Source organism: Acanthopagrus latus, chromosome 7 (genome assembly GCF_904848185.1).
Source record: "Acanthopagrus latus isolate v.2019 chromosome 7, fAcaLat1.1, whole genome shotgun sequence".
Classification (NCBI taxonomy): domain Eukaryota; kingdom Metazoa; phylum Chordata; class Actinopteri; order Spariformes; family Sparidae; genus Acanthopagrus; species Acanthopagrus latus.
Window position 1 is genome coordinate 1183169 of NC_051045.1, and position 27755 is coordinate 1210923.

Consider the following 27755-nt stretch of genomic DNA (forward strand, 5'->3'; position numbering starts at 1 on the left):
GTCTGTCATATTTTATATGAATGTTTAATGAAAAATCAGCGTTTCATTTAATAGGTTCCAGGTCATTTGACCCATTGACTCAAAATCAGTGCCGAAATATTTCCCACTCCGAGGTGAGTGAGACACACCTGCTTTTATTGGATTTTGGGTCTTCGAAATCTTTCATATTCATATTTGAATGAAGAATCATACTTTTTCGCATTAGGTTCCATATATAGTCAGCATTTTTTTTCCAATAGCTTCCAGGTCATGTGACCCATTGATACACAATGAACGCCGAAATGTCTTTTTACACCGGTTGAATGGGACACACCTGTTTTGGAGGGATTGTGGGCCCTTGTCATATTTTATATTAATAACTGAATGAAAAATCATAGTTTTTCAAATGGTTCCTTGTATAGTCAGCGGTTTTGTGTCACTAAGTCCCAGGTCATGTGACCCATTGATTACTAAATCAATGTTGAAATGTCATTTTTAATGGCAAAATAGTAACTTTCTCTAAAAGCTGCATGTGACCCATTGACTCAAATACAAAGCAGAAATGTCTATGAAATGTTTTGGGGATTTTAGTCCTCATCATATTTCATTTGAATACTTCAATGAAAAATCTGCATTTTCCAATTAGGTTCTTTGTGTAATATGCGGGCGGGGGGGCACTGAGACAGAATCTCTGTAAAACATGTCTTCTTACACTGGTTGAATGAGACATACCTGTTTTAATGGATTTTAGTTTTAGTTATAATCAATTAAATTGGTGCCGATGCGGCAGTTGGTCAGCAGTCCTGTCACTGCTAAACACACCGACCCAAAACCAAGACACCATTTCCAAACTACAGCTGAAGTGTGAGAGGATTTCTTTTTGACTTCCATTATAAATAAACTTTGAAGAAAGTTGAATATCTTGAAAAATTTTAGTAAGATCTGACAGTTGACTGATTGCTTAAAAGGCAGCATGAAAATGTGGGATTTTTCAACATAACGTCTGTTTACATGAGTTGGCAGAACAAACTTGGAACATCTTGGAAATCATAAAATATTCTGTGTTGAAAAACAAACAAACAAAAACAAGATGGAAGAACAATCACAACCAATGACATCATCTGAAGCATTTTAATAAAACATAAAAAAAAACTTTACTGAATGTTGGAAACATAAAAACACACACATTAAATGTTTTTCCTGACATTTTTCAAATATTTACACAATCAGTTTCTGTACAAAGTCAAATCTGAGCTGACAGCAGAAAGGAAGATGATGAAAACATGGAGTGTTCACTGACTCTATAATGGCTTTAAACTCAAATCTACAGTATGTACATTCAGTTAGAAGGCATCAAAAACTCTACAGTCCTCTGATACAGGACCTGTTGCTGTCTGTTGGCCCGTGAGGTTCGACCGGGAGAGCAAGGCACCAACACCACCACGTGAGTGGTTCAATTCCCCAGATGGTGAACATCACACATTTGTACCCTTGTGGTGCTGAACGGCTTCATCAGGCAGCTTCTTTAATCAAATCAGCTGTGTGGAGCAGAATAACTACTCTGCCGTCGCTGCTAAACAATAAATAAACACTAATTAATCATCATCCTCCCGTTAATGACTTCTGTTAACATCAACAGTCAAAGTCTTTGGCATCGTCTGAACGGCACCACAAGGTCGTTTCACTGTTTCTGATCCAGGCACAAAAAACTCTCCACCAGCAAAAATGATGTGATAATAGTGTTGATGACATCACAAAGTGTCACATGTTCTCGTAGCGTTGGTTGATTTTTGGACGAGAGAAGCACAAAACAAAACTCCTGATGGACACTTAAAGGGCAACTCCACCAGTTTTCCACTTTAAAGTGTGTAAAGTGACAGTTGTGTAAAACCTTTTGTGGCTCCACAGGAAGCTGCATGCAACCTGCCTCCAGTGATGTCACTCAGTGGCTAAGTTGCATTGTGGGTAATGTAGGTTACAGGTTTTTAACAGCAAGAAGAATGTGGAATTATAAAGGTGATTTTTTTTCGGCTTAATCTGTTTTTAAACTGTCCATAACAAGTATTACGAGTTACAGGAGAGCAATGATACGCTAGTGGACTGCTTTTCAAAACCTGGCAACTGCATTACCCACAATGCAACATCCAGTGGAGTGGACCAGGAGTGTCATCACTGGAGGCAAGTTATAAAACGCTTCATAACACTTTTTCCACAGAGGCAACAGTAGTCACCACACACACTTTAATGTGGAAAACCTGTGGATGAACCCTTTAATGACTGACCTGCAGAATCATGGTGATAAATGAAGATTCATTTTTAGGTTCTCTTGATTTTTCATTCAGCGTTTCCCTGAGAAATTAGGAGCCAGCGGAGGTTTTTTAAACAGCCTCTGCTGATAAATTCAGACTTCAAACCTCAACTCTGAAGTCAGATCATGAATCAAACCAACTTCAAACCAATCAGACGATCAGTGAATCTCCTGCAGATCCTCCAATATATTTTCATGGTGATCAGGATTTAAATGGGTTGAAAGTATATTGGCTTCTTTCCTTCCTTGTAAAAGCAAAATTTATATCGATTTAATGATGAGATAATTAAGCATTGACCTTTCTGTTTCTTTCGTCCGTCAGCTTCACTCTGGTCAGATACTGCAGTGGACTGAAGTAAAAAGAAGAAATACTACCAAGTACATTTACTTTGTAAAGTTCTACTCACTCAAGCAAAGCTAAGTGCTAAAATAGCATTTGCATCAAAAAAACAATTAAAAGTACCAAAAACTACTTGTCATGGCCCCAACATTAATATGTAATCGTCACTGGTGCTGCAGCTGCTAAAGGTGGGGATAATTTTAACTACATCATAATCTGCCTGGTAACTTGGTCTGTAAAATTATCTCATCACTTATAAATTATTTATAACCTGTTTTAATAATGTGAATCTGGAGAGAAACCAGAATCTAAAGCTGTCAAATAATGAGGAGTGAAGTAAGAAGTTATTGGAAATATGCAAGTAAAGTACATGAACCTCAAAAACTGTTCAAAATAATTCAGTAATTGAGTAAAAGTATTTAGTTACATTCCAATCCAACTACCATGCATGTTACTTTGAGCCTGATGCCTCCCAGTAATCAGACTACTTTGTGCAGAACAACAGATTCTTTGGCTTTTAGAGAGTTTAAACCTGAAGACTCGAGCAGACGATCACAGAGCGGACAGGAAGGACTGGACGATGGCAGAGACACTGAGGAGGATCAGGAGAGGTGTGGCCTGAAGGAGAGGGGCGGAGCTTTTTAGTCTCACCTCCACAGGCAGGTGGTCACTCAACTCCAGCGCCTGGCAGACAGAAGCAACAGAGCACAGAGTCAAACTACGAGGAGATCACCATCCAGCAGCGTCTGCATTCAGGAAACCACCAAGAACTGCAGTTCCTCTAACGGCCACTCGAGGCAGAAAGAATCCTGCTTACAGCCTCAAACAAAAACACTTTTGGTCTCAACACATAATTTATCCCTTCATGACAACTGTACAGGTGGACTTCATGTAACTCTCTTGTTTGAATTATATTAAGACTTAAACTGAAACTCTTGCCAAAATCTAACCTAGGCTTTTTTTGTGAATGTATACGAGTCAAACGCACCTTGAAGTTGAAAAAGGAGCCTCACATAAGAAACAATACTAAAATCAAAAGTCAGAAAAGTCACATGAGATCTGGTGTGGATAGTTGTTGCTGGACGACAGTAGTTCCACCTTAACTGTCCTCCAGGTTACGTCTCATTCTGAGGTCGACTCTTCTCCACTGGCAGGACGGCGGCGAGCGGAACAAGCTGCTGCTAACATGAGCTGTTCAAAAACTTTCTTTTTAGTAACTCTGTGTACACAAACAATGTTGTCAGTGCTGGTGTTCATGTGTAGAGACCCTGGTGATGCTACCAGCACAGTTTCATGTTGTGTCCAGACTTCTTACTGTTTTAAAAATACAGATTTTGATGCTATTGTAAAAGTGCCCGTAGCACTCCCATTGAAAATGAGTTTGACCTGAAAATGAAAAATGTACATTTTTAAAGTGCCTCTTTCATCGATATTATGCTTTTACACGAAGGTTTGACTCATATACATTCAAAAAAGAAGCCTCGGTTGTATTTTGGCGAGAGTTTCACTTTAACTGATAAGCATAAATTAGAGCAATGGCCTCACTGAGCTGTTTGCTCGGCTTCACCTGTCGGCCTCTTTGACATTAGACAGACAGAGAGAGAGACTCACACTTCTCTTGGAGAGTTTGAACTCTTTGCGATAGTTGAAGACTGTTGCGGAGAACGGAGTGATCGTCTTCAGCAAGGCTGGCCCGTGGACTATGATCCTGCCACACACACAGAAAATGGACAGTGAGTTGAAGTCTTGTGTTTTCCTCATATCCTCCACCATTTTATTCCATCTTCATTGCTCTGTCCATCACACACACACACACACAAACACACACACACACACACACCTGTCATAAGCACAGTGGGTGTCATCAGAGACGGTGGTGTCCACTTTGTCTCCGATCAGCGTGGAGAACTTTGAATTGCTGAACAGTCGGATCTCCTTCTTGCTGGCTCGGGTAACGTAGGCACAGCTAGCGTGGAAATCTCCCAGGAACATCACATTCTACACACACACACACACACACACACAAAAGAAAAGTTAAATCAGTCGAGGTCACAGATGTGGACTGACAGAACATAAATAACTTGAGACTAGAGGGAGACTGCCACAAGAGGTCCTAGGTGTTGTGTCTGGAGTGACGGGTGAGGGCGGGGGCAGATCCAGACCTCCTGGAGTCTCATCAGACTCTGTTCTGATCCGATGGGATCAGAGCTCAGAGATGTCTTTGTAACTTGTGGGATTAAAAAGTTCATTTCTCTTCCCTCCTGTTGATCAGCCTGACTGCAGCAGTGATCTGGAGCGGACCTCCAGGTTCTGTTCTGCTGACTGGAGCTGGAGGGGAACTGGACTTCACTTCATGAACGTAACGTCCTTCCTGTCAAATCCCTTTTCCTCACCGTGTTGTTCCATTTGTTGCTGACTTCCTCGAAGACGTCGTAGAGCCGGTCGATCTCCTCGGCAGCCTGACTGGGTTCAGTGTGCAGAGGAACCAGAATAAACTTCTTGATAGCTGCAGGAGAGAAAGAACACAATGAGCCTACAGGATGCACCAGGTGGGTCAGTAACTGTATGTTTTGTGTCCACTGACCGGTTCTGTCGCTTTGGAACGCAACGACGAACGGCTCTCTGACGAAGGAATTTTCCTTCTGGTACTGATGCTGACCCGTCACATTCACCGTCTCGGCCCTGTTTGGAGAGCAGACGAGGTTCAGATGGAAGAGGAATAAAACTGCTGCTGGATCCAAAGTGGAAGAATTTCACTTGATCGTTCTCTCATGAGCTTAATCCAAGTCACAAAATCAGAAACTGATTAGAAAAGATGTGACTGACACCTCGAACACGAGCTGACGAGTTTCTGGTTTGTTTTTCTTCAGTTGTTCAGGAGAATGCAGAATTATGCAAAAATGTTTCTGATGTCTTTTCATTCATGAAACAAGACTGAGGGACTGTGCAGGTGTGTCCAGGTGTGTACAGGTGTGTCCAGGTGCGTACAGGTGTGTCTGTGGGTGGATGGCGGCGCTGCGTCTCACCTGTAGATGAACACGTACTGCTGCATGTTGCTGGGAGAGTTTCCCAGACTCTTGCTGGACAGGGACTTGTAGTGGTACCTGTTATACCTCAACACAACACACAAACAGAGAAACAGTGAGGAGAAGCAGCAGTGAACAGCCACCATCAGAACAGAACAGAACCGAACAGAACCGAACAGATCAGAACAGATCAGAACCGAACAGTCCCACGACGATGTGCCCAGGTTTTATATTTGATTTCTCTCTGCCTGATTTTTAAACCTTCACCTATCTGGGGAAGTATCGCCGACGGTAACGCTCTCATTTTCAGTTGCAGTTGTTTTTTAGCTGTGTACAGTATTGACATTTCGATGTTGTTGAATTAAAATGAAACCATCCATCGCTGACATGGAGCCGGGTGTCCTTGGACCTGCTGAGCAGCTGCAGAAATGTGACTGCAGACATCTGAAGCTTTGAGTTCTGACTCTTTGTTTGTTTTTGCGCTTCGTTACTGACGTAAACCTGGAGACCTCCAGTTGGTTCCCGGGCCTCCGGCCATGATTTAGATCACATGTTTCATTTAGATCAAAGGGGTTTTTTTTTTACATTAAATATAAATACTGGAGGAAACAAAAAACACACAAGCTGAAAACAGATGCGTGAATCAAACTTCCTCATGTGACGACACCTCAGAGGAATCTGGTGACCCTTCAGAGGGGCCCGACCCAGAGGTTGGGAACCGCTGGACTGAACTAGCTAACTGTTCATAAAGCAGCTGAAGGTGTCTCCACCTGGAGGCGCTCCAGCTGCAGCACGCTGCACCCACATGGATGAAATTTATGAGAAAGTTTATTTTTTGAGTCTCATTCCTGTTAAACACTGCAGGTCGAGTCGGCTGTCGTCCCAGAACGTATTTGACAAGTCGGGAATTATTACAAATGTAATAATCTCATAATATCACACAGAAGCAGATATCAGATGGACACCGGTGCTTCAACTCCATCAGCCGACTGTGCTGCTCTACTTTTACTGCATGAAGCTGAGAATACTTTTACTTAAGTACGATTTTTTAAATGTTTAACTTTGACTTATATCAAATTATTTTGACATTGTTGTACAGTTACTTTTACATCAGTGAGGGACCTGAGTGCACCACTGAGGCTGTCGTTGGTGAGACTTCGAATATTTTCCCACAGATCCAGACATGCACAGCGACCTCGATTTAGACCGTTAACAACAGAATTAAACAGGTATGATTCATGCTCTCAATCCCACGTAGGTTAGTGATTAATACATTTAATACTGTATTAATTAGTCGTGTTCTCCACTTCCTCTGTCTGTGACACTATTTTGCAGCAGCACCGTTAATGCATCCTGGATTTAGTGCCACACAAGACGTTTTCAGACGGGTTCAGACGGGTTCAGACGGGTTCAGACGGGTTCAGACGGGTTCCAGCTCTGACACATCGTTAAAACACAGTGTGGAGACGAGACCCTCAGAGCGACTCCAGGGACACCAGCAGACATGCGTTAGTCAGCAGACACATCTCTTCATTTGCATATTCGAAAGCTAAAATCAAACTTGATTAGCAGATTGGAACCAACCACCAGAGATTTAAAAAATCAAATTTTCACCAAGAAATCAAACAGAAGAAAATGAGATGAGATGAGATGTTAGACATCAACCAGGAGGAAAAACAGCTGCCTGCACAGTTTCAGATAATTGGGGTTGAATTGGATCATTTCTGAGCCAAATCACATGTTATAAACACCACCGGCACCAAATGTAGAGTTTATGTAGAAAACAAATGTATCTCGATATTTAATAGCAGACAAAGAGACAAACTCAAATATGGTGGTTAAACGTGACTGAGCTGGAAGAATGATGAGCAGAGACGACAGATCGGCTGTGAAAGCAGCTTGTTACAGTCCACATTGTGTCTGTGGTGATAATCCAGGCAACACAAGAGGAAGTCAGGTGACGAGTATATATAATAAATATACTTAAATAGAAATAAGTAAGTATAGATCTGCATGAGCGACTGACACGTCAAGGGAAATGCATCTACAGCAAAATCACTGTCATCCTACATGGCAGCGTGCCTCGAGGTTTTTAAATATTCTCAGTTTTTCAGCACAAGGTCTCACAACTTTTTCAGTTAATTATACTTGATTGCCCGGGTGTTGTACAACCCGCTCCACGGCTGCACCACACGTTCTCTGAGGTGTGTTTGAGAGTGAGAACAGAACTTTACAGGCTGAACACGACCTGTATTTGTGTGGCGTTACGTTTTACTTTTCATTCCAGCGTCGGTGTTCACAGGTCACCTATTTTTACCACAGTGTGAGTTACTCTGCAAAAATAGACCTGCAGACATTCATAACAACATCATATCCATGTTTCACTGCAGTTTTAATGTTTGGACCTGTAGAATATGTAGAATACAACGGCTGAGGAGCTGTTTGTGTCCTGTGCACTTCAACAGATGTTTCAAAAAAACTGAATTTTCAGCCAACTGCTGCTTGTGTCCTGTGTAAAAACAAGCAGTGAATTATATTAATGTAGTAATGCTACATCATGTAAGGTAACATAAGTTCTGTGTGGTCAGTTTCTAAACCTCACCAAGCGTTTGTTTAAACCGAAGAAAACTGCGAGTGTACGACAGGATTCGTTCTGGGAGTCAGTGACAGACGACCTGTTCAGTCATTTAGACATCAGGATGTGTTGGACTCAAGTTCTACTCCAGTAAAACTACATGAGAGTCGTCCAGTAAGATAAACAGTATTTATGACTGCTTGTATTTCATCTCGTGACTGTTTGACCACAAACTGTCTCATCTCCCGTTTCTCTGAACTGCTGCTGCTCAGTTCTCAGCTCATCTGTTCAGCATCACTCCAACAAACTGCTTCCACCAGAGGTAAACTGCTGGTTTGACTGCTGACTTGATTACGTCTGACTTGCCTGGGTGTGTACATAAAGGATACATGCTACATTATTTATAAGTTACAGAACTTCAGCTGAACACAGCCAGCTGGCTAACACCGGCACATTTACACACATGTTGATTAATATGTGTCGAAATTTGACAAAAATGTTCTATATTTTGCTGATGACACTCAAATCTAGGTTTCTGTTATGTTATTGTGCACAACATACAATATCAATAATGCTGAATCAGGACACAAATGAACTGTGCTGTGTCATAGGATGTAAAAGTCCTTATTTAGTTAATGTTCGTTGGCTCAATCAACACAGCGAGCTGCGTCGGACCTGCTGCATCAGGACCGCCTCAATCCCTGTTTGACTGTCGAGTGTAATATTGTGAAACACTTTATTTTGGTTGATCTGTTCAGGTGACTCTGGATCAGTTTCAGACGATCCTCCAGCTGTCTCTGGATGTGGTTTGGAGTCAGTTCAGGAACTAACTTGTTGTGTTTTCCAGACTCTCGACAACCAGACAACTCAGTTTACATGTTTTACATCCAGGATGCAACATGTAACTCAGACAACTGGTTTAACTTCTGATGCCGCGAGACGAGTGGTCCCTCTTTGTTTTGTGTCAGATCTCTGTAGGGGACGTACTGATCCGTTCCTTCAACCTTAAAAGGAATAGTTCACCCAAAGAGGAAAACTGTGCATCTGAAGTCACCTGCTCATCGAGGGCGTGAATAACATCTTCAATAAATCAGTTCAGGATCTCTGAGACTTCTTGAGACTTGGACAAGCTGTTTTTTTTTCAGTTGTTTGTCTGCAGCTGCTTCAAATGGCTCCATACAGATTATTAAGTTTAGATCTCGCAGATCAATTAATAAATATATTATTTCCCCTTTTTTAAGAGCTGAAATCTTCAGTGTAGCTGCTGTGATCAAGACGCTTGTTTGCTCCCCGTGTGAAGCTGGTGTCCGAGCTTGAAAGCACGTCGAGGGTGTAAAATGTTTTTTATAATCCCTCTGTGATCTCAGCGGCTGGTGACTCGGACACCAGACGAGCTGTGTGGAGATATTTTTACTGTGAAGCTGCAGAAATGTTCTGTGGACCACGAAACGGCACCTGACTTTCTAATGACAGAGTTTTTCATTTTTGGATCAACTGTTTCTTTAAAGTTAAACATCAAGTCACATAAACTGTTAAAAGTTCATGCTGATTGATATCAGGATCATTCAGCGTGTTCGGGCATCGATTGATAACCCTGTCGACGGAGACTCTTCTCTGTCAGCTGACGTGTTGCAGAGTTACTGGAACAGTGAACATCCCAAATAAAGTGTCACCAATTATCACAGGCATTAGGATTAGTACAGAGGGTAAATAAAGCTGATTGGATGATTAAATGTGATTAGATAATGATCCACATGCTTATAAAATCCACTGTACCTGTCAGTTTCCCTGTTGGAGGCAGACAGCAGACACATACATAATGATAAATGATGATAATGATACGTAATGATCACAATATTGTATCAATACATGATGCTGTCACAGATCTGAGGACGTCACGTTTAGATCCTCAGTCAGCGCTGGATTATAAATCCTTCAAACATTTCAGTCTGTATAACTTCAGTCTCTGGGATCTGTCCTCTGAACGCGCCGCTTAAAACATCAACAAAATCACTTTCAATCACTTCTGGATTATTAAAACGGTCAAATTTAAATGTGCGAATATGAGAAACAACCATCAAAGAGTGAAAGAACAAGTTTGGACCGGAAGGTGTGAGAGCAGAGTCGTTTCAGCGTCCTCGTTCAATAATTCATTATTAGTGACCATCAACTGAGATATCAACAAGTCTTTACAGTCTAATAACACAACCTTCAAAAGGCTTTAAATAAAGGCTCTAATGAGACTTTACTAATTATCAATTAATGCTGCCTAATGAACCGTTTAAAGAACAAATACAACTTTTTAAGTAACAGTTAACAAAACCAACATGGTAAAGATTAAGAGTAAACAAGCTTTAAACTGAGTAAAGTAAATGATTAATGAAAGGAAAAGTTCACCCAGAAATTTAAATTCTGTGACGATCCACAGAACATTTCTTTATGTCATCAGGAGGAGGAGAGGAAGACTGAATTTTGGGGGTGAACTTTTCCTTTAACACCTTGTATAAAGGCTGCCGTATTAGAAAGTCATTACATTTTAAATCTCCTTGTTCATTAAAAAGACGAGTCACGACATGTATCAGAGACTGGTGACTGCTCGCTGCAGAGGGAGGCAGCAGGTCATGAAGCTGCTCAGGTGTGTTTGTACCTGTTGAGAGAATCCACCAGCTTTTTGATGGCTTTACCATGCGGATCCACCACATCCTGCAGGAGCGTGATGTCACAGCGAGACACGATCTGCACACAGAAACAGACTGAAAGCATCAGAGTGTGTGTGTGTGTGTGTGTGTGTGTGTGTGTGTGTGTGTGTGTGTGTGTGTGTGTGTGTGTGTGTGTGTGTGTGTGTGTGTCCTACCCGTAGCAGTGTGTGCATCAGTCTATAGTTTGAAGATTTCACCGTGTCGAACTTCTGCACGTTGAAGGCACAGATCCTGAATCCTGACTTTTTGGCTCCTCCCACTGAGGAGGTGAGGAAGGAGAAGAGGAGGAGGAGGAGGAGAGGAAGAAGAGGAGAGCGCCGCCCCATGGTTGGACTGAGGAGAAGAGAAAAGACACAAAACATCCGTCCATGTTATCTCTGTGTGTGTTCAGACATCGGAGCTGTTCTGCTCGGGAGGACGACGACTTCAAACACAGAATCTTTTCTGATTCCATAAATGTCTCAACAGCTTCATGTTCGATCAGAAGAAACAAATCAAACATCTGCAAACACACAACTGCAGCTGGAACAGGTGGAAGTTGACTGTTAAGAGTCTCTGCAGATGCTAACAGACATCAGAACAGGGAGAAAGAACATCAGGCTTCTCCGTGTCGTCGTGGTTTAAGAGCTGTTTGTGTGTCGGTCGACTCCTCCCAGCTGTTATTGTGTTCAACAGAATACGCCACAAAAACAAGTAGAGAAACCTGTTCGCAGTGTTTCTGACGGGATGTATAGAGTTTACGTCTCTCGTGATCTTTGTCAAAGATGTGAAGTGAAATATCAACCTGGGGTACAAGACAGACAAATAATCAGAATGAGAGTAGAAACCCACATTTTTATTTTATAGCTTAGATGCAAAATGTTTCTGTTCACCTGTCGGTTCCCTGAACGCTTCACTCAGATTATCAAGTATTAAACATGAGGGATCCTAAAAAATTAAAGAGAATTTTTACCTGACAAAAAAAAACAGTGATTTATATTTAAAATATTTATTACAAATGTCTTTTTTTGAGACAAACATCTGGCAGCATATCGAGTCTTATAGCGCATCAACTCTGGGAAGCCTCGTTATAAAGGACACAAATGAAAAGATACAAAATAATACACGTGTAAAAGTACCTCGGTAAGTGTAGATTGACCTGGAGTGAAGGTGAGATGTGTAACTTATAATTCACAGGACAACGTGCTCAATGAGGCTGATGATTATCATCTTTAACTCATCGCTGTCGACGTCTCACATGTTGGTTTTTATAAAAACATCTGAATGGTGTCGTTTCCTTTCACCACTGGCTTTAATAAAGTGAATCAGGACTCTGTAGACCTGATCTGTAGGCCGCCTGTGTGCTCAGTCAGAGGTGAACATCAAATGTCTGTTTGTTTCCAGATGGATGCAGTGACGTGAAACCAAACGTGACACAACACAACAACCCGTCACAGAACAACACGACTCCACGATTCTGTATTCACGAGCAGGCAGAGGAGAGGACGACGGAAACTGGGAACTGATTCAATCTGTCCTCTGGGTTCAGGGACTGAAGCAGCAACAACACGACGGCAGCAGTTTCTACAGCCAAGAATCAGAGCAGGAGGAGAGGCTGGGATTCAAATATTAACCTCTTTTTACTGCTGCTGAACTTTAACAGCTTTCAACAAACAGAGTGCGACTGTGACAAGCGGAGTGGTTCGACTGGTCTGATGGACGAGCGAGAGCATGTTCAGACCTGACAGACAGAGACAGAGAGACAACCCAAGACCTCCGAGAGCCTGAGGACGACAACACCTGCAGAATCTGACCCACCAGAACGTAACAAACAGCATCATTTATTACATTCAGTCTCATCTGGTCCGACAGCAAATTACCTCACCACAATAAAAACTCCTGCAGGAAGAGAAGCTCTGACTCTGAACAGACTCGGTGAACAAAGTCCACTCAGAGAGGACAGTAACAGAGTACAAGTACTCAGTTACTGTCCTCCAGTACATGTTTCATGTATCTGTACTTCAGTATCTGTGTGACTTCTCCTCTCTACACCTGAACTTTCTCCTCCTCACAGCTTCAGAACAGCCTCGTTACTTTAGTTTGATGCATCTGAGCTGAATTCTGGATTCTTGTTATTTCCCAACATCAGCAGACTGATGTGGACCAATCAGACGCAGCGAGACGAGACAAAGACGTAAAAGCCGTAAGAAGCCGTAAACAGACAGAGAGGGAGGCTGGAATGTGGAGAAAAGGCGTGTTAGTGTCTCGTATCTGCAGAGAGTTTCTGATTTTCTCTCTTTGTTGCTGCTCGGGACGCTTTACCAACCCAACATGTGTCTATTTGACGTCCTGGGAATGAGACTCAACAATCAACTGTCTCTGTGGTGCGTTCAGGAACAGCTGGGACAAATCCTACTGATTCTACCTTTAACTTTAATAGTCTTTGAATTCTATTAATATGACGTGAGCTTCAGTTAGCTTTGAGCACAAATGTCCTTCAGAGGGAGACTTTTTACTCTGATACTCTGAGTCCATGTCAGAGCCTGAACTCTGTTACTGTACTGGAGGAAACAAGATGGATCAGAACTTCTACTGTCACCAGAGTCTGTTTTTATTCAAGTACCTGAACTTGTCAACTGATTATCAGAGCTGATGTTCAGCATTTATCTGATCAGAATTAGATTAAAAAAACAATTTTTTTATGCTAATCAGCAGGTAATCTACAAAGTAACTAGTAACTGAAGCTATCAAATAAATGTAATAGAGTAAAAGGTGCAATATTTAATTCCATATTGTAGTCGAGTGGAGGAATAAAGTAACAGAAAATGGAAATGCTCAAGACCCTCAAAACTGCACTTAATACAGAACTCGAGTAAATATACTTATTACATTCTGTCACTGCAAACACACCATGACGGCAGATGTGATAACAAACATTCCTGCAGCAGACGACAGTGAAACATGTCCACACACACACACACACACACACACACACACACACACACACACACACACACACACACACAGCCCCTCCCAGGTGGAGGTGGAAGGACCAGTCGGGTGAGTTCTACACTCCCTCTATTCTCGGTGACTTCAGATAAACTGCAGCAGCGAGCAGGAGACACGACACTTTAACTTGAGCTGTATGAAGTCAGGATGCAGAATCAGAGATCCAGAACACAACGTGCTGTTTCATCAGACTGAGTTAGATTTTAATCCTGTGTGTTGTGTAAAACAGGAAAGAAAACTTCACTGTCACTGCTCGAGCGTCCGGTCGTTACAACACAGTGAATCTCTGTGAGATACTGAGTCCCGACGGCAGGAACCACAGCCCAACTTTCAAATCCTCTGAAGTCCTGCGTTCAAACTGTGGTTTAAACTGGCAGCTGACGACTCGTCACTCCAACGTCTCTCTGCAGGTAGATACTGAGGTCACAGTGTGATGTCACAACATCCACGTATAGATCAGTTCCCAGTAAACTTCACTTTCACTGAGATGACAGGGACAGATTATTAATTACGAGTCTGTATTTCTTCTCCAAAACTACGCTAACTTCCCCTTTAAGTTAGAAGACGTAGAAGAGACGGACATTAAAAAGAATTTTCCCAGAAAGTGTTAATGATTATTTAAATGGACTCAGTGGTAAACAGGCCACACAATGTGAATCAATGAACCCGTCTGATCCCTAAATCCACCCTGAATGGGAAGAGGCCATCACGAACATGAACAGTCACGCTGGTGTCACGCTGGTGTCACGCTGATGTCACGCTGATGTCAGCCAGCAGAAACTGGACCGACATGAGTCACACACACCTGAACCACCGGTTCACACAGGCCCTGTGACCCCTGCGTGGTCGCTGTGAACTGAGGTCAGCCCGAGACTGAACAAACCACGACAGCAAAGGAGGAAGTCAAAACAAGAAGAGGAAGTCGTCGGGTGTGAAGCTGCTGCTGTGCTGAGCTCTGCAGTCAGGTCCTCAGTGATCCGATTACAGAGAACATATTCTGGATGATTAATCCAACACACACAGAAAGTGATGCACAGGTACATGATGTTATTTTGCTGCGTGTTGACGACACCAGACAGATAACTGGAAGTCATTTTGAAGCTGGAGAACCATGTTCAGGCACCCAGTGGTCCACAAAGACACCAAAACTCTCTCTTTTACCCAAACATTACTGAAATCTGGATTAATGTATTTCCAACATCCTGTTCTGGTTCTGAGAATAAAAGGATTTACAGTTATTCCTGGATAAGGTGTTACACTCTCAGTGCTCAGCGACCGCTGCAGTGGACATTTATGCAACTCTTTCAAAATAAAATACGCTGAATAAAGTCACTGGCAGGATTTTTCACTTGTTTAGTGTAAAAAAAAAAAATTCAGAAAAATGTTTCCTTGTGATTTAATAATTCGTGCATGAAAGGGTTTAACGATCCCATCACAGCTTCTTTCTCTCCCAGTTTAAACGTTTGTGAAGGACCAGCACTTCCTGTCTGAACAGGAAACACAGCAACAGTTAACTTTGCTCAGAATGTGTCGGTTTGAACTCAAACTGACACATTCAGTCACCAATTAACAAGGAAACAGGTTCATCTTTAACAGCGGCTGACTTCAAACATCACCACACTGTAAAGTCTGCTCTGGATGTTTCTAACAGTCTGAACGTTTTCACACTGTCAACGTGTTTTTAGAGCTGCAGGAACACACGACACGACAGTTTCTGGAAGTGTTGCACAACTTGTTCTACATGTTTCACCTAAAATTCAAACTGACAACGTCACCTTCACAAATCTGAGAGTTTAAAAAAATTAAAGAGTTTAAAACTTTACTTCTTAAACTTTGCTCGACTCAATCTAAGACATTTGTCACTGTTCCAAACCTTTATAGACCAATGAGCCAATCAATCAATCTGCAGATTAATGAATAATGATTGTAACTGTTCTTTTCGACTTTAGTTTGCAAAAGTACCAGATCTGTCGAGCTGACTCTGGTAGAAATGTGTATATAATTCTGCACATCTTTTTTAATAAAGACTGAAAACTTCTAGCTGAGATTTAAAAATAAAAATGGATTATTGGGAGTTTACAGGAGAACGAAGGCGTGAAAACCAGACTGACATCCATGTTACACAGAACAAACACACCTTGATCTGGGTCACACACTGACACACACTCCTCCCGCCGGCCTCAGAACCACCTCTGAGTTCTTTTAAAAGCTTCAGACCAGCAAACACTGAGACCAGCCAGCAGCTGCCACAGGTCCGGTCCCAGCAGAGGCCTGCTGTTACTGGTTTTCTTACCTGTTCAGGTGAGCGGAGGGTCGACCGTGTGTCTCTGCTGCTGAAACTCTGCTGAACTTCCTGCTGCTGCTGCAGGGTGGAGGCTCATTACCTGCTGTGAGTGATGTCACCTGAACCACTACCTGGTAGTCAGGTTGGCCACGCCCCCTCCTACACTGCTGCATTCAAGGCCTGTGGGAGAGACAACGCATAGGGTACCTCATGATTCCCCCTGGAGGAGGTGAGGACGTCAGACGGAAGTCCGATCTGGATTTGAAACAGACACAGGAAACAATCAGTACGGTGGAGAGGATGAACAGGATGACGCCTCACTATCAACATTTCTACACATCACTGAGCTCCAGTTTGAACACGTCCAATACAATTTTCTTGCATATATTATCTGTACTTTCACTGGTAATAGAGTATTCCTATACTGTGGTAATGCTAACGTGACCTAAGTAACTGTACTGTACTTCTTACAGAACTGATAATAACACATTATATGATGTAGAATGATCAAACACTCACTGTAATGAGTACAGTCACTTTTGATACACTGAGTAAAATTATACTTATGTAATACTTACATACTTTTACTTGAGTAAAAATGAGTATTTTCTATTAATTACATCACTGCTATTCTTTAATTGTGTTATGATCAGTTATTATTATTATTATTATTATTATTATTATTATTATTATTATTATTATTATTATTATTATTATTATTTGCATTGTTGTTATTATTAAGAATAGTATTTTTAGCACCATTATTACATTATTTTTATTGATGATATTAGTATTACAGTTATTGTCATTATGATTATCATCATTAATATTTTTTATTACCAGTGATACTATTATAATTATTATTATTATTATTGCTGTTGTTGTTGTTGTTGTAACCATCGTCATCAGCTTGGTACCGCCCCCTGCTGTCCGATGTGCAGCAGTGCATCTCCTTATATGGTGCCTGTCCGACATCCGGCTGGTCCCGCCTCCCCTGCAGGCTGTAGCCGGGGATCGTTTGAGGAATCCGGGAAAGAATCAGTCAGCTGTGGACCCCACAACCAGCAGCAGGACGGTCCAGCCCGGAGGTCCTGACCGGAGCTTCAAGCACTACATTCCCCCTCTGACATGGATTAACAGGAGCGGGGACAGTCAGCGTTGAGCCCAGGGTGAGTGATCCAAACGTCCCGGTGCTCAGTGAGTCAGAACTGAAGCAGTTCTGGATCCACGAAGACCAGAAACACTGACTGCAAACTAACTTGTTAGCTCGCGTGCTAACTTTGCAGTGATGTGAGCAGTTAGCGCCACAGCCCTTTTTCATTCAGACCGAACAGAACCAGGACTGTCCAGCTTCAGTCTGCCAGCTGGAGATTTAAACTTTAGTTCTTACGTGAGAAGGATTAACTGGATCCGTCAAACGAGCCTCAGGTGCTGGTCAGTGAGTTAGTGACTGAACTTTAGCTGTTAGCTAACTAACTACTCGGTTAACGTCAACATCCCATTATAAACATTAACAGGCAGAGCAAAGTTGTTAGCCTGCTCGCTAACTTTATACGGTTTTCTATGGAGCTAACGGTGCTAGCCTGTATCTCCACAGTCCCTTCATTAAGATGTTTCTCTATAACTGCAGTTAATTACTTTAATAATGTTAACTTTAAGAGTGTTAACCAGCTAGCTTACGTCAATATTTATAGCTAACTTGTTAACTGACCGGTGTGCTACCTTTAGGGACGCCTCGTAAAATCCCGTTCTCCTAAAATTATATGAAACAAGGTTTAATTTCCTTTTTAAAATACTTAAATGTACATATTTGTATGATACACCCATATAAATATTTCTATATATGATGCACACATGTATCATGAATATATATGAATATTTAATTATATGTTGTTATAATATTTGTATCTCTTATTACTATTATTTTATTGGACATTATAGAGAATGTAACACAAATCATTATCCATGTAAGAGTGTCATTTTACAACCAGAAGGTTATTAAATATCGAACAAAGTAAAATAAGATAAAAAGAGACTAATAAACACAAATAAAACAGTCATAGTTACAAATCTGCATTATCTAAGAAGGGTGTACACAAGTCTGTTATCGTAACATGAGGACATCAGTTACTGTGTCATAAGTTATTCATTACTTCAGTTTACTGTTAAAAGTATTGTGTTTGTTGACATATTGACATACCAGAAATCATTTATTCTTCCAAGTTACATAACTTTACATTCCTTTGGTTTTGTATATCACAGAATGTTCTTGGTTATCATATGCACATTTTCCAAAAATGATTTGATCAGATGACGTTCCCAAAACGTGTGTGTGTGTGTGTGATTTGCCTCAATATTTCAACATAAGACAACAGTCAATTTCAGTTACAAAGAACACATCTCAACAGTTAAAATAAAGCATAAAACGTTGATTCAGAGACAATAAATTATTGTAAAAACAGGCAAGGTAAAATGAGATGATCATAAATAAAGGAAATAGGAAAATTAAATAAAACTAGAAATGGATCAAAGCATTACATGCTTCATGAATAAAAGATGTAGTTCAGATTATTGAAACATTGCACATTAGGTCCAGTTTTGTGTCTTTTGATAAGATGCTATGAATAATACTGTTATGATTTAAAAGGAGTGTTGATGACTAACTCAGGTGCCGACAGCTGACTCGCTTTGAGCTGCAGCTTCTGTCAGAAAGATTCTTTATGAACAAAGTTTATTATTAGGTTTTTATTTAAATTTGAGCTATGTGAGCTATTTATTATGTATGTATTGATTATCTTATCTGTGTCAGCCATGGGACACAGAAAATGATCCGTTATTGGTATTAATCCATATCATGCATCTGTAATTATGATCTCTGGAACCAGATTTATCATATCGGAGCATATTAGGCAACATAAAAGCAGGTACGATGTGTCTGTGGTACGTGTTATGTGTTATGTGTTATGTGTTATGTGTTATGTGTTATGTGAGCAGGTCGGTGGTTCACGTTTGTTTCCGGCAGGTCAGGCTGAACTTTCGTGTCCCGAAACAAACTGTTCTGATGTCTGCCAGGTGTTTGTCCTGCTAAACAGAGACACCTGATGTGCTGAAAATGAATGTGTGAATGTGTTGACTGTGTGACTGAAGGATCCGGTGAAGCTCTGCAGGCCGAAGCCTCGCCGTGTGCGGATCTCCTGGCTGCAGGCTGACTGAGCAAGCTGCTGCATTATTAATGTGTGACATGATTTCCATTCAGAGAGGCCGCCAGCTCTGTAACCAGAGCCAGCTCAGCCTGCTGCTGCTCTGCCCGGCTTGTTTCCGATGTAGATCAGCGTGTCTGTGGAGCTGAAATGTGACCAGAGATTTTTTTCAGTGACCTGGATTGTGGAAGTGAACGTCCCGTGATCTTTACCGGGGACGTAGAGGTATACATGAAGAGCGTCTGTCGTGACTTTGTCTGATCATTGTCAGAGACGTGACCACTTACCTCGTACCTCTTTCTCTTGTTTTAGCTGCACGGGATGAAGTGGAGTAAAAGTTCTGAGTACACATCGATTTCACAAAGCTTTAATCAGGCGAGGAAACTGCTCTCTGCAGCAGTCTGTCTCGATAAAGACTTCTCCTAAAGACAGTCATGGAAAGTGATTAAGTACCAGGGTTGTTCCGATACTGACACCCGCATCGGAAATGCCTAAAATGCTGGAACAGCTGAACTGTAAGTGCAGATCTGATGCCCCAGCATTTATCACACACAGCAGTACCTCTGAATGCAGCTTCAAGCAGACAATATCTTTAATATAGAGACTTCCTGCACGTGCACAATTTACATTTGTTGTCTTTTTCTTTTTCAAATAATGAAATCTACACAAACAGAGGATGAAGTCACAACATTTCAGCTGATGGGTTCTTAAAGAAGTCAGTGTGTGGTTGGGTTCCTGTGTAGGGAAGAGACAATGAAATGTTTCATCGTGGTAAAAACACCAACAATAAGTTGATTTACATTGTTTGGATAATTGTGAATGTTTTCACATGAAGGGCTTGTAAAAGCTGTCCAGCTCACTGAAGAACAGGCCTGCAGCGATGTCCTGAGTTATTTTGATGCTTCTGTTTCCTTTTTTTTACTTTAGTTTTACGAGTATTTTGATGATTATCAGGATAAAACTGTGAATCGTGCTTTGTCTTGTTTCAGATGTGTGTGACTTGTTATCAGCCTTTTTTTGACTTAATATTTCTTCTTTCCTCTCATTAATCATCAGACAACCTCTCAGATTTTTTTGTTCGTACGAACAAGTTCAACACTTTAACTGTCTTTAATGAGAGACTGTGGAAATGTTACCCATATTTACACCCCAGTTAGATCAATAATGAACATTAACTGTTGTTTCTTCAGCCCCTCCCCCCTGCGGTGGCCAGGCGGCGTCATGGCGTCCCGGCTGCTGGACCGTCTGAAGCGCTCGCTGTTTAAAGATGGTCAGGGGGCGGGACCTGAGCAGGAAGCAGGAGGCATCCAGGAGGAGGAGGAGTTTAAAGAGAGTGACTGGGAGGCGGAGCTTGAGGAGGAGGAGGAGTGTGTGACCGACCGGCTCGGGGGGACGCTGTGCTTCGACAGCGGAGGAGGAGGAGGAGAGGATGGAGCCGAGGGCGAAGGCTCGGGGCTGGACAGTGACTCCGACTTCCTGGGAGAGTCGATGGAGGAGGGGCTCAGCAGCGCAGGTGAGGTGGAGCTCTGCTCATTTAACAGGGTGACGCTCATGAACAAACACTGTCACAGTCTTACCTGTGATATTAATTCATACGAGTGTTCTTGTCAGATTAAACTCCACAGACTTGTTTGAAGTTGCCCGCATTAAGTTGATGAATGACACCAGTTTATGAGTAGATTCATAACTGATATGCGAATTGTGCTACACAAGCTGCTTGTTGTGCTCCGTTTGGGGGTAAGTTTCTTTTACATCGTCCTTAAAGTGTAAAAAGGACTCAACCCCTGTCTCACCTGTCCTGTTCAGACACCAGTCCTGTGGGCGTGTCTCCAGTAGCCCCCTCTCCCTCCTCCACCTCCCTGCTGACGCGGCAGCTTCAGGAGAGCTGGAGGAGTCTTCGTGGACTCGGTGGAGGAAGCCCCACCCCCGCTGGGAGGCGACTGACCGACAACCTGTTGTTCGAAGTGACGGATGCCAGCGTGGTTCAGGACAGCTCCTCCAAATATGTGGTGAGTTCAAACAGCTGACGATGATGATGATGGTGTGTGTGTGTGTGTGTGTGTGTGTGTGTGTGTGTGTGTTACAGGATTATTACACAGGGACTGTTCTCTGATTTATTTGTCAAATCTTACAACATCTACGAACATCCTTACTGTGAACTGACTTATGACTTCATTTTTACGACTGCACTTGAATGCACCACCTCTATAAATCTGCCCTGTCAGGTTCATCTCCAGTATTACTTCTGTAAAAGTTGTGCAGCCGAAGTAAATCCTACCTGAGGGAGATATTTAAAAGATTTCTGCGTTTATCAATAAAAATATAAAGTCCAGATGCCTCACAGAAAACCACAGGAGACCGTTCAGCCTGTCGCTGTCTCCCTGCAGCTGTACACCATCCACGTGATCCAGTCCGGCGGCAGCGATAAGACGCCGGCCATCATCACCCGCCGATACTCTGACTTCCAGAGGCTGCACGCCACGCTGCGCCGTAACCACGGAGACCAGATGGAGCGCGTCTGTTTCCCACGTAAGTAGAAATTAATCTGTCAGCTGTCTGAACGTGAAGCTGGGGAGGCTGTTTTCATGGGTGTTGGTGGTTTGAATCCTCAGCCTGGCAGGGTGAAAACACAGATGGAAAGTCTTCAATGAAATGAAAAAAGTGTATAAAGACGTGACGTATCAACGTGAGTTCTGCTGCCTGACTGGTTCTTGTTTGCTGTAGCGGTGAGAGTTCACTTCCTGTTTTAATCCCGGCAGGAAAGAAGCTGCGCAGGAACTTCACGGCGGAGACGATCGCCAAGAGGAGCCGGGCGTTCGAACAGTACCTGTATCACCTGTGTTCCCTCTCCACCCTGCGGGGGGCGCTGTGTGTCCGGCAGTTCTTCTACCTGACTGACCTGCAGGCCGGACAGCTTCTCATCAGGTAACACAAATGAAACTTGGCTGTAAGTTATTATATAAATACAGTACAAATGTGCTGAAATGTGGCTTTGACTTCTGTTGGGAAAGTTTCACATCTTAAATATTTGATATATTGTTTTAGACAAACCGGTCCGGCAGCACCTGCCGGGCAGTAAATCCTGTGTTCCTCTTCTTTTCATTTTCGTTCAATATCAATAATGTAGCAGACGAATAAGAAGTATTGAAAAGAGAAATGACATCAATATAAAAGTTAAAGGTGAAGAAGAAATGATACAGTTACAGGTTGTTTAGTTTCCCTCGATGGGGCCGTGAGCCTGAACGCCTCCTGAGGAAGCAGTTATTTACTTTATACTACAGCAACATGTGAGTCTGATCAATATTACAAAATATAATCAATAAACAGAATATGATGTACGTAACATGAGACATTCACAAGAAGTATATATTTACAATTATATAATATATATGATTCTGAATTCAGCCATTTTACATGATTAGTACTTTCTGTACTTGCTGATAATATTTGCAGGTATTTTACATGTAACTAGTATTTATTGATAGTAATTATACTTTTATTTTTACACAGTAGTATAACTGCTTTTACTTAAAGGATAATGCCAGCAGTTATCCACATTAAAGGAAGCTGCATGTATCTGTAATCTGATAAATTACCTCCAGTGATGTCACTCTGTGGCTGAACTGCATCGTGGGTAATGTAGGCAGTGGAAGTACAAATTACATGCAGCTTCCTTCCTTCCTTTCTTGGTAGATTTACTCCTTAAAGTTAAAGATGGAGGTAAACTGAGTCAGAAACAGCTGCTTAGTTTTAGTTTCTGACATTTGTTGGAAATTCAGTTAAAAGTCATGAGTAGTCGAGCCGTCGACTTGTAGCTCTCCTGTCTTCTGTCTTTTTCCATCTGTGAGTATTTTTGATAAACAGACTTCTTAGTTCTCTCGACTTGTAGCTCCACGGTTGGTAGTTTGAGTTTGTCTTGTGTCGTTGAGGGTGGGACGTTACCAGGAGGCCTTGGGTCCGCTGCTCAACGCCAAGAGACTGCAACACAAACTGGGCTGGGCGAGTTACTATGACAACCAGGCTCAGGCCCCACCCCCGGCCTCTTCCCATTGGTTCTTCACCCTGGTTGGGCTGTCGAGCTGTTTCCAGGAAGTGGACCAGCTGGAGGAGGCCCGGGATCACTGTGACCACGCTCTGCGTGTTCTGACGCCCGCCGAGACTGAGACTCACTCAGAGGACAGGTCCCGCCCACTCACTGACGAGCCCCACCCACAGACTGACCAGCACGACTCATCGCAGCAGCATATAGACAGGCCACACCCCCTTCTGTTGCCGTTGTTACGGGCGGTGGTACGGCTGTCGTGGCAGACGGGAAGAGACAAGCGCCGGTGGGAGGAGCTTCTGCGGCACCTGGAGGAGCAGTGGGCGGGGCTAGACAATCAGCCAACCATCACAGAGTTTCTGGTCAAACACAACCTGGAGGAGAGCGAGGGGGAGGGCTAGCTGCACACACACACACACACACAGACACACACTGCAGAGTACAATCACTACGCTAGGAGACGAGCGCTGCGGCCGGTGAGCAGAAAAACACCTGAGAGTTTTAAAGTCGTAATATCAAGAATTAATAGTTTTTAATTTTATACATCATGAGAAAATCATATTTCTAACTACACGTGAAGATTGTTTCTCATAACACAAAAACATACTAAACAAAGAAAAGGTGAGATAAAAATATTTGTAACATTTGGAGAAAGAAATCATTTAAGTCTGAATTTAAGTTACACTTTCAAAATAAAGGCACCAAAACTACTCATACTGACTTTTTGGGGCAGTATTGATAAATCAGCAGAATATAAACATACACACACGTTTCACTGTATTTATCAAAGTGAAATCAAGTGACACATACTTATGATATTTTACAGTTTAACATTCAACTTGTTAAATATGAGATCAACAGTGAAACGATGAACATCACTGTTGAATTTAACAACTATAAATCACACTGATCACACATGTTCTGTAAAAACAACAAACACAGACACCAACACTTACATATCAGTCTCTTATCTTACATGGGGCTATTTTTTCATCATAATTTGACTTTTCCTCAAATTTAAAACTTCTTTTGTCAGAATATTGAAATCCTCCAGAATCTCAGTGGCCGTAACGCTCGTCATCACTCAGTCACACTCCTGAAGCCTTAAAGCAGGTCGGCAGATCCGAACGTCGTTGCTCCGACTTCACTCTGATCCTACGAGAATAATCAGTGTTGTTTTCAATCGATCAGCTGTTTCTCTCTCTGATTAGTTTCACGGATGGATTTGCACCTTTTGAATCCAGCTGCCTCAGAAAGGAAACTGTGATGCACACGTGTCTGTGTAGCACTTTTCTGTGAAATCTGAAATAAGTTTTAACAGATCATTATTATTATTATTATTATTATTATTATTATTATTATTATTGTGGGGATTATTTACAGGATTTACTTGGAGATTAAGATTCCAGTTTAGATTTTAGGGAGAAACTTATTTATTGCACTTTTTAAATCATACAGCAGCATCCTGGCTCTTTTCTCCTGCAGCGGGCGATTTGATTGGATGCTGTGTGAGGCATTAAATCACCAGGCAACCTTTTATCAGCAGGAGCCATTAAAGCACTTAGAGACACGTCAGCTGACTCACACACGGCTGTTTCAGTCTTTACTTCAGCTCACCGTCAGATACGTTCGTGGACAAATCTGCTGCTCCTCAGTGATGAACATGTTTCTGTGTGTGGTTTGGAGACCAGATAAGGGATTAATATAGATGTGAAGACGTGATTCACAGGAGCAGGAATGTCATTTTTAATCTGACAGGTTCTGTGTCTGTTAGGAGGAAATGATCCGATGTGAAGAGTTTAGAACGAGGTTTTTAATGCTGCTGTGAAACAAGCGATTAATGAGGGATGAGACGACGTCATTAAAGACAAAACACACACAGGGGAGATGATCAAGCATTAAATCTGACCGCTGGGTTAAATTGGCATTAACATTATGTTACTCTGCACATGTACGGATGCAGACGAGCTGCCTCCTCACTGACCCACAACAATATGCACACTCACATTAATACTCGACATGTACTCAGCCTTACTGCGATGCCTTCCTCAGAGCAGCTCTCTCATTTCCTGCTTCTTCTTCTCTGCATCCTGAAAAAATGTGTCATTCTGTTTACAGAAAGTATCACCAGTATTTGTATTTCTTACTTGACCCTGTGGAGGATTCACACAAATCCAACGGTCCTGAACTTTTCAGACGATTGTGACCTAATCACACAGGTCGTTACAGGACACTGAATCTAAACTGACTTTCTCTAACGGCAGCACGACTGTCGCCTCCGTTACTGAGGTTTTTTGATTTCTGACACCAAAATTAAACTTTTAGAGCCAGTAAAAATAAAAGGTTCAACAGACTTCATGCAAGAAAACTTAAAAAGACCGAGGCTGTTCAGACTGATGTTAACATCTGTCCTGAGGGATCTGACCCCGTGTCGACAGATCCAGAAGTCCAGAAGCTGAACCTTTTGAGATCCGATCTCTCAGAGATGTTTTTGGTTGCATGTAGCCACGTTCTCTCTCTCTGACCTCCGTCTGCTTCATGTCTGGTCTCTCTTCACCTTCCACTGTTAGCAGCAGATGTTTGTGAACACACTGAGCCAACAACAACATCACCAGACTCCCTTAACAAATGATGTGATTTTTAGAGTTGTTGAGTGAGGAGAACATTGATCAGCTGTTTGAACACACTGTTTACACTGATTTCACCATTTACACTCCATGAAAGAAGAAACATGTTATTGATCTAAACATGTCACATGTTACAAAGACACTAAACAGGAACAATATAGGCGACTTCTTTGTCCCCGTGGAGAAAGTCCCCAGACTCCCTTAACAAATGTGTCAGTTTAGTGAGTAGTTGAGTTGGAGACACTTTATAAACTCTGTGAAACTCTGTCTCTGACTCATTCTGCATTATTTGGACCTTCTTGTTCATTCAGCAAATGTTCTACATGAACTTCTTTCTGTCTTTGAGTAGAAACATGGAGTCTGTTTGTCTCAGTGATGTTTATTTATCATATGTAGCAGGAAGTGACATCACATCACAGGTGGTCACTCAGGCGCAGGTGAATGTCGGCTGTGATCTGAACACTGATCGATCAGTCAGGACGGATGTTTGAACACTTCAACTGCACAAACTTCATAAATCATCAAGTTGGAGCTCGTTTATTAAGTTTGATTCTTAACATATCATCATTTCGCCCTCAGTGTCTCGAGGTTCAGTGATGCAGATCTCACAGAGATTCAAAAGTAGCAACTACATTTGATTTCAAAAATTACCTGATAAGGAAACAATACAATAATATTACATTATGTGTGTTTCTTGCATGAAGCTCAATATTTACCTTAAAAGAATATTTCTGCTGGTTTGGATCTCAGTCGAGAAACAACAAATATTGAAATGAATTTCATGTGTTTAATGTGTTGATTGTTTCTAAATGCACCTTCATTTCACTGCTGCACAGCTGTTTCAATGAATTTAATTTCATGGTCACTTCAGAAATGTGAAAAAAGTTTTGACGGTTTTACAAAAAGCAGTCTGAGGTTCATCACGTTGGAGATTCAGCTGGATATTTCTAAATTACAAACGAATGATCGTTTTTATATTAAACCAGTTCAGATTAAAGATGTGTTGCAGCATCAGAATTTTACGTTTTAACACGTGATGGTTTTTCTATCTTGTGAATGTGTTTCTGTGTTCGGCTGCGTTTCCACTGAGAAGCTGAACTCACCTGAAGGTGATCGTTCATCATCAGATCTCAGTGGAGACGCAGCCCGTCTGCAGCGCTGCTTCGTAGCTACATACAAGTATATTTTCAAGTATATTTTATGGAATAAATTTGTTACAAATAAGCTTTTCCTCTCTCAGTATTCCTTTATTTCTCCTGTAGCTCTGTGTTGTGGATCAATATGAAGACGTGTATCACAGAGCTGAACATGAGTCAGCTGCTGAGGTGTTGGATGTTGGATTGTCTTCTCTGTTGATGCAGCGAGGCTAGCAGTTTCCCCCTGCTTACAGTCTTTATGCTAAGCTAGGCTAATCACGTCACGTGTCAGGAGAGTTCAGACGTTTGTTAGATTTCTTTGTTCTCAGCTGGAAGTTTTTTTTTGTTAAATTCAGGTCAGAATCTATTCGTTGGTGTTCTCCTTCACTCACAGATCATCTCTCCTTCTGTCGTTCACTTCAGCTGATTGATTTCAGAATGTGTTTCCTGTTTGTGTTTCTGGCCTGTTGCAGGTTTACTTTGTTCAGTTTTGTTGTCCAGTAGAAACAGAAAAGACGTTTCTCCAGCAGTCGACTCACGACTGGAACAAA

At 41.9% G+C, this 27755-nt stretch overlaps 3 protein-coding genes across 7 annotated transcripts in view; 1 reads left to right on the forward strand and 2 right to left on the reverse strand.

Moving 5' to 3' along the window:
- Positions 1 to 27755, reverse strand: part of LOC119022489 (putative C-type lectin domain family 20 member A) — an 826153-nt gene that overhangs the window by 291314 nt on the left and 507084 nt on the right. The gene's annotated exons all lie outside the window — the stretch shown is intronic.
- On the reverse strand, positions 1092 to 17235 carry LOC119022480 (deoxyribonuclease-1-like). Of its 4 annotated transcripts, none has more exons than XM_037103426.1 (11): positions 17097 to 17235; positions 16209 to 16454; positions 11083 to 11260; positions 10876 to 10964; positions 10005 to 10016; positions 5654 to 5731; positions 5212 to 5309; positions 5021 to 5133; positions 4468 to 4625; positions 4239 to 4335; positions 1092 to 3311 (listed from the first exon to the last, which is right to left on the reverse strand). In XM_037103426.1, the coding sequence occupies exons 2-11, from the start codon at positions 16370 to 16372 to the stop codon at positions 3180 to 3182; spliced, it is 1119 nt and encodes a 372-aa protein (XP_036959321.1). In that variant the 5' UTR covers positions 16373 to 16454; positions 17097 to 17235; the 3' UTR covers positions 1092 to 3179. The 4 variants fall into 4 exon arrangements, with proteins under 4 accessions (XP_036959321.1, XP_036959320.1, XP_036959323.1 ...); XM_037103425.1 differs by having other exon boundaries at positions 5654 to 5740; XM_037103428.1 differs by lacking the exon at positions 10005 to 10016.
- On the forward strand, positions 17235 to 26132 carry snx21 (sorting nexin family member 21). The gene is made up of 6 exons (XM_037103408.1): positions 17235 to 17368; positions 20590 to 20912; positions 21206 to 21408; positions 21787 to 21928; positions 22159 to 22324; positions 23329 to 26132. The coding sequence occupies exons 2-6, from the start codon at positions 20621 to 20623 to the stop codon at positions 23840 to 23842; spliced, it is 1317 nt and encodes a 438-aa protein (XP_036959303.1). The 5' UTR covers positions 17235 to 17368; positions 20590 to 20620; the 3' UTR covers positions 23843 to 26132.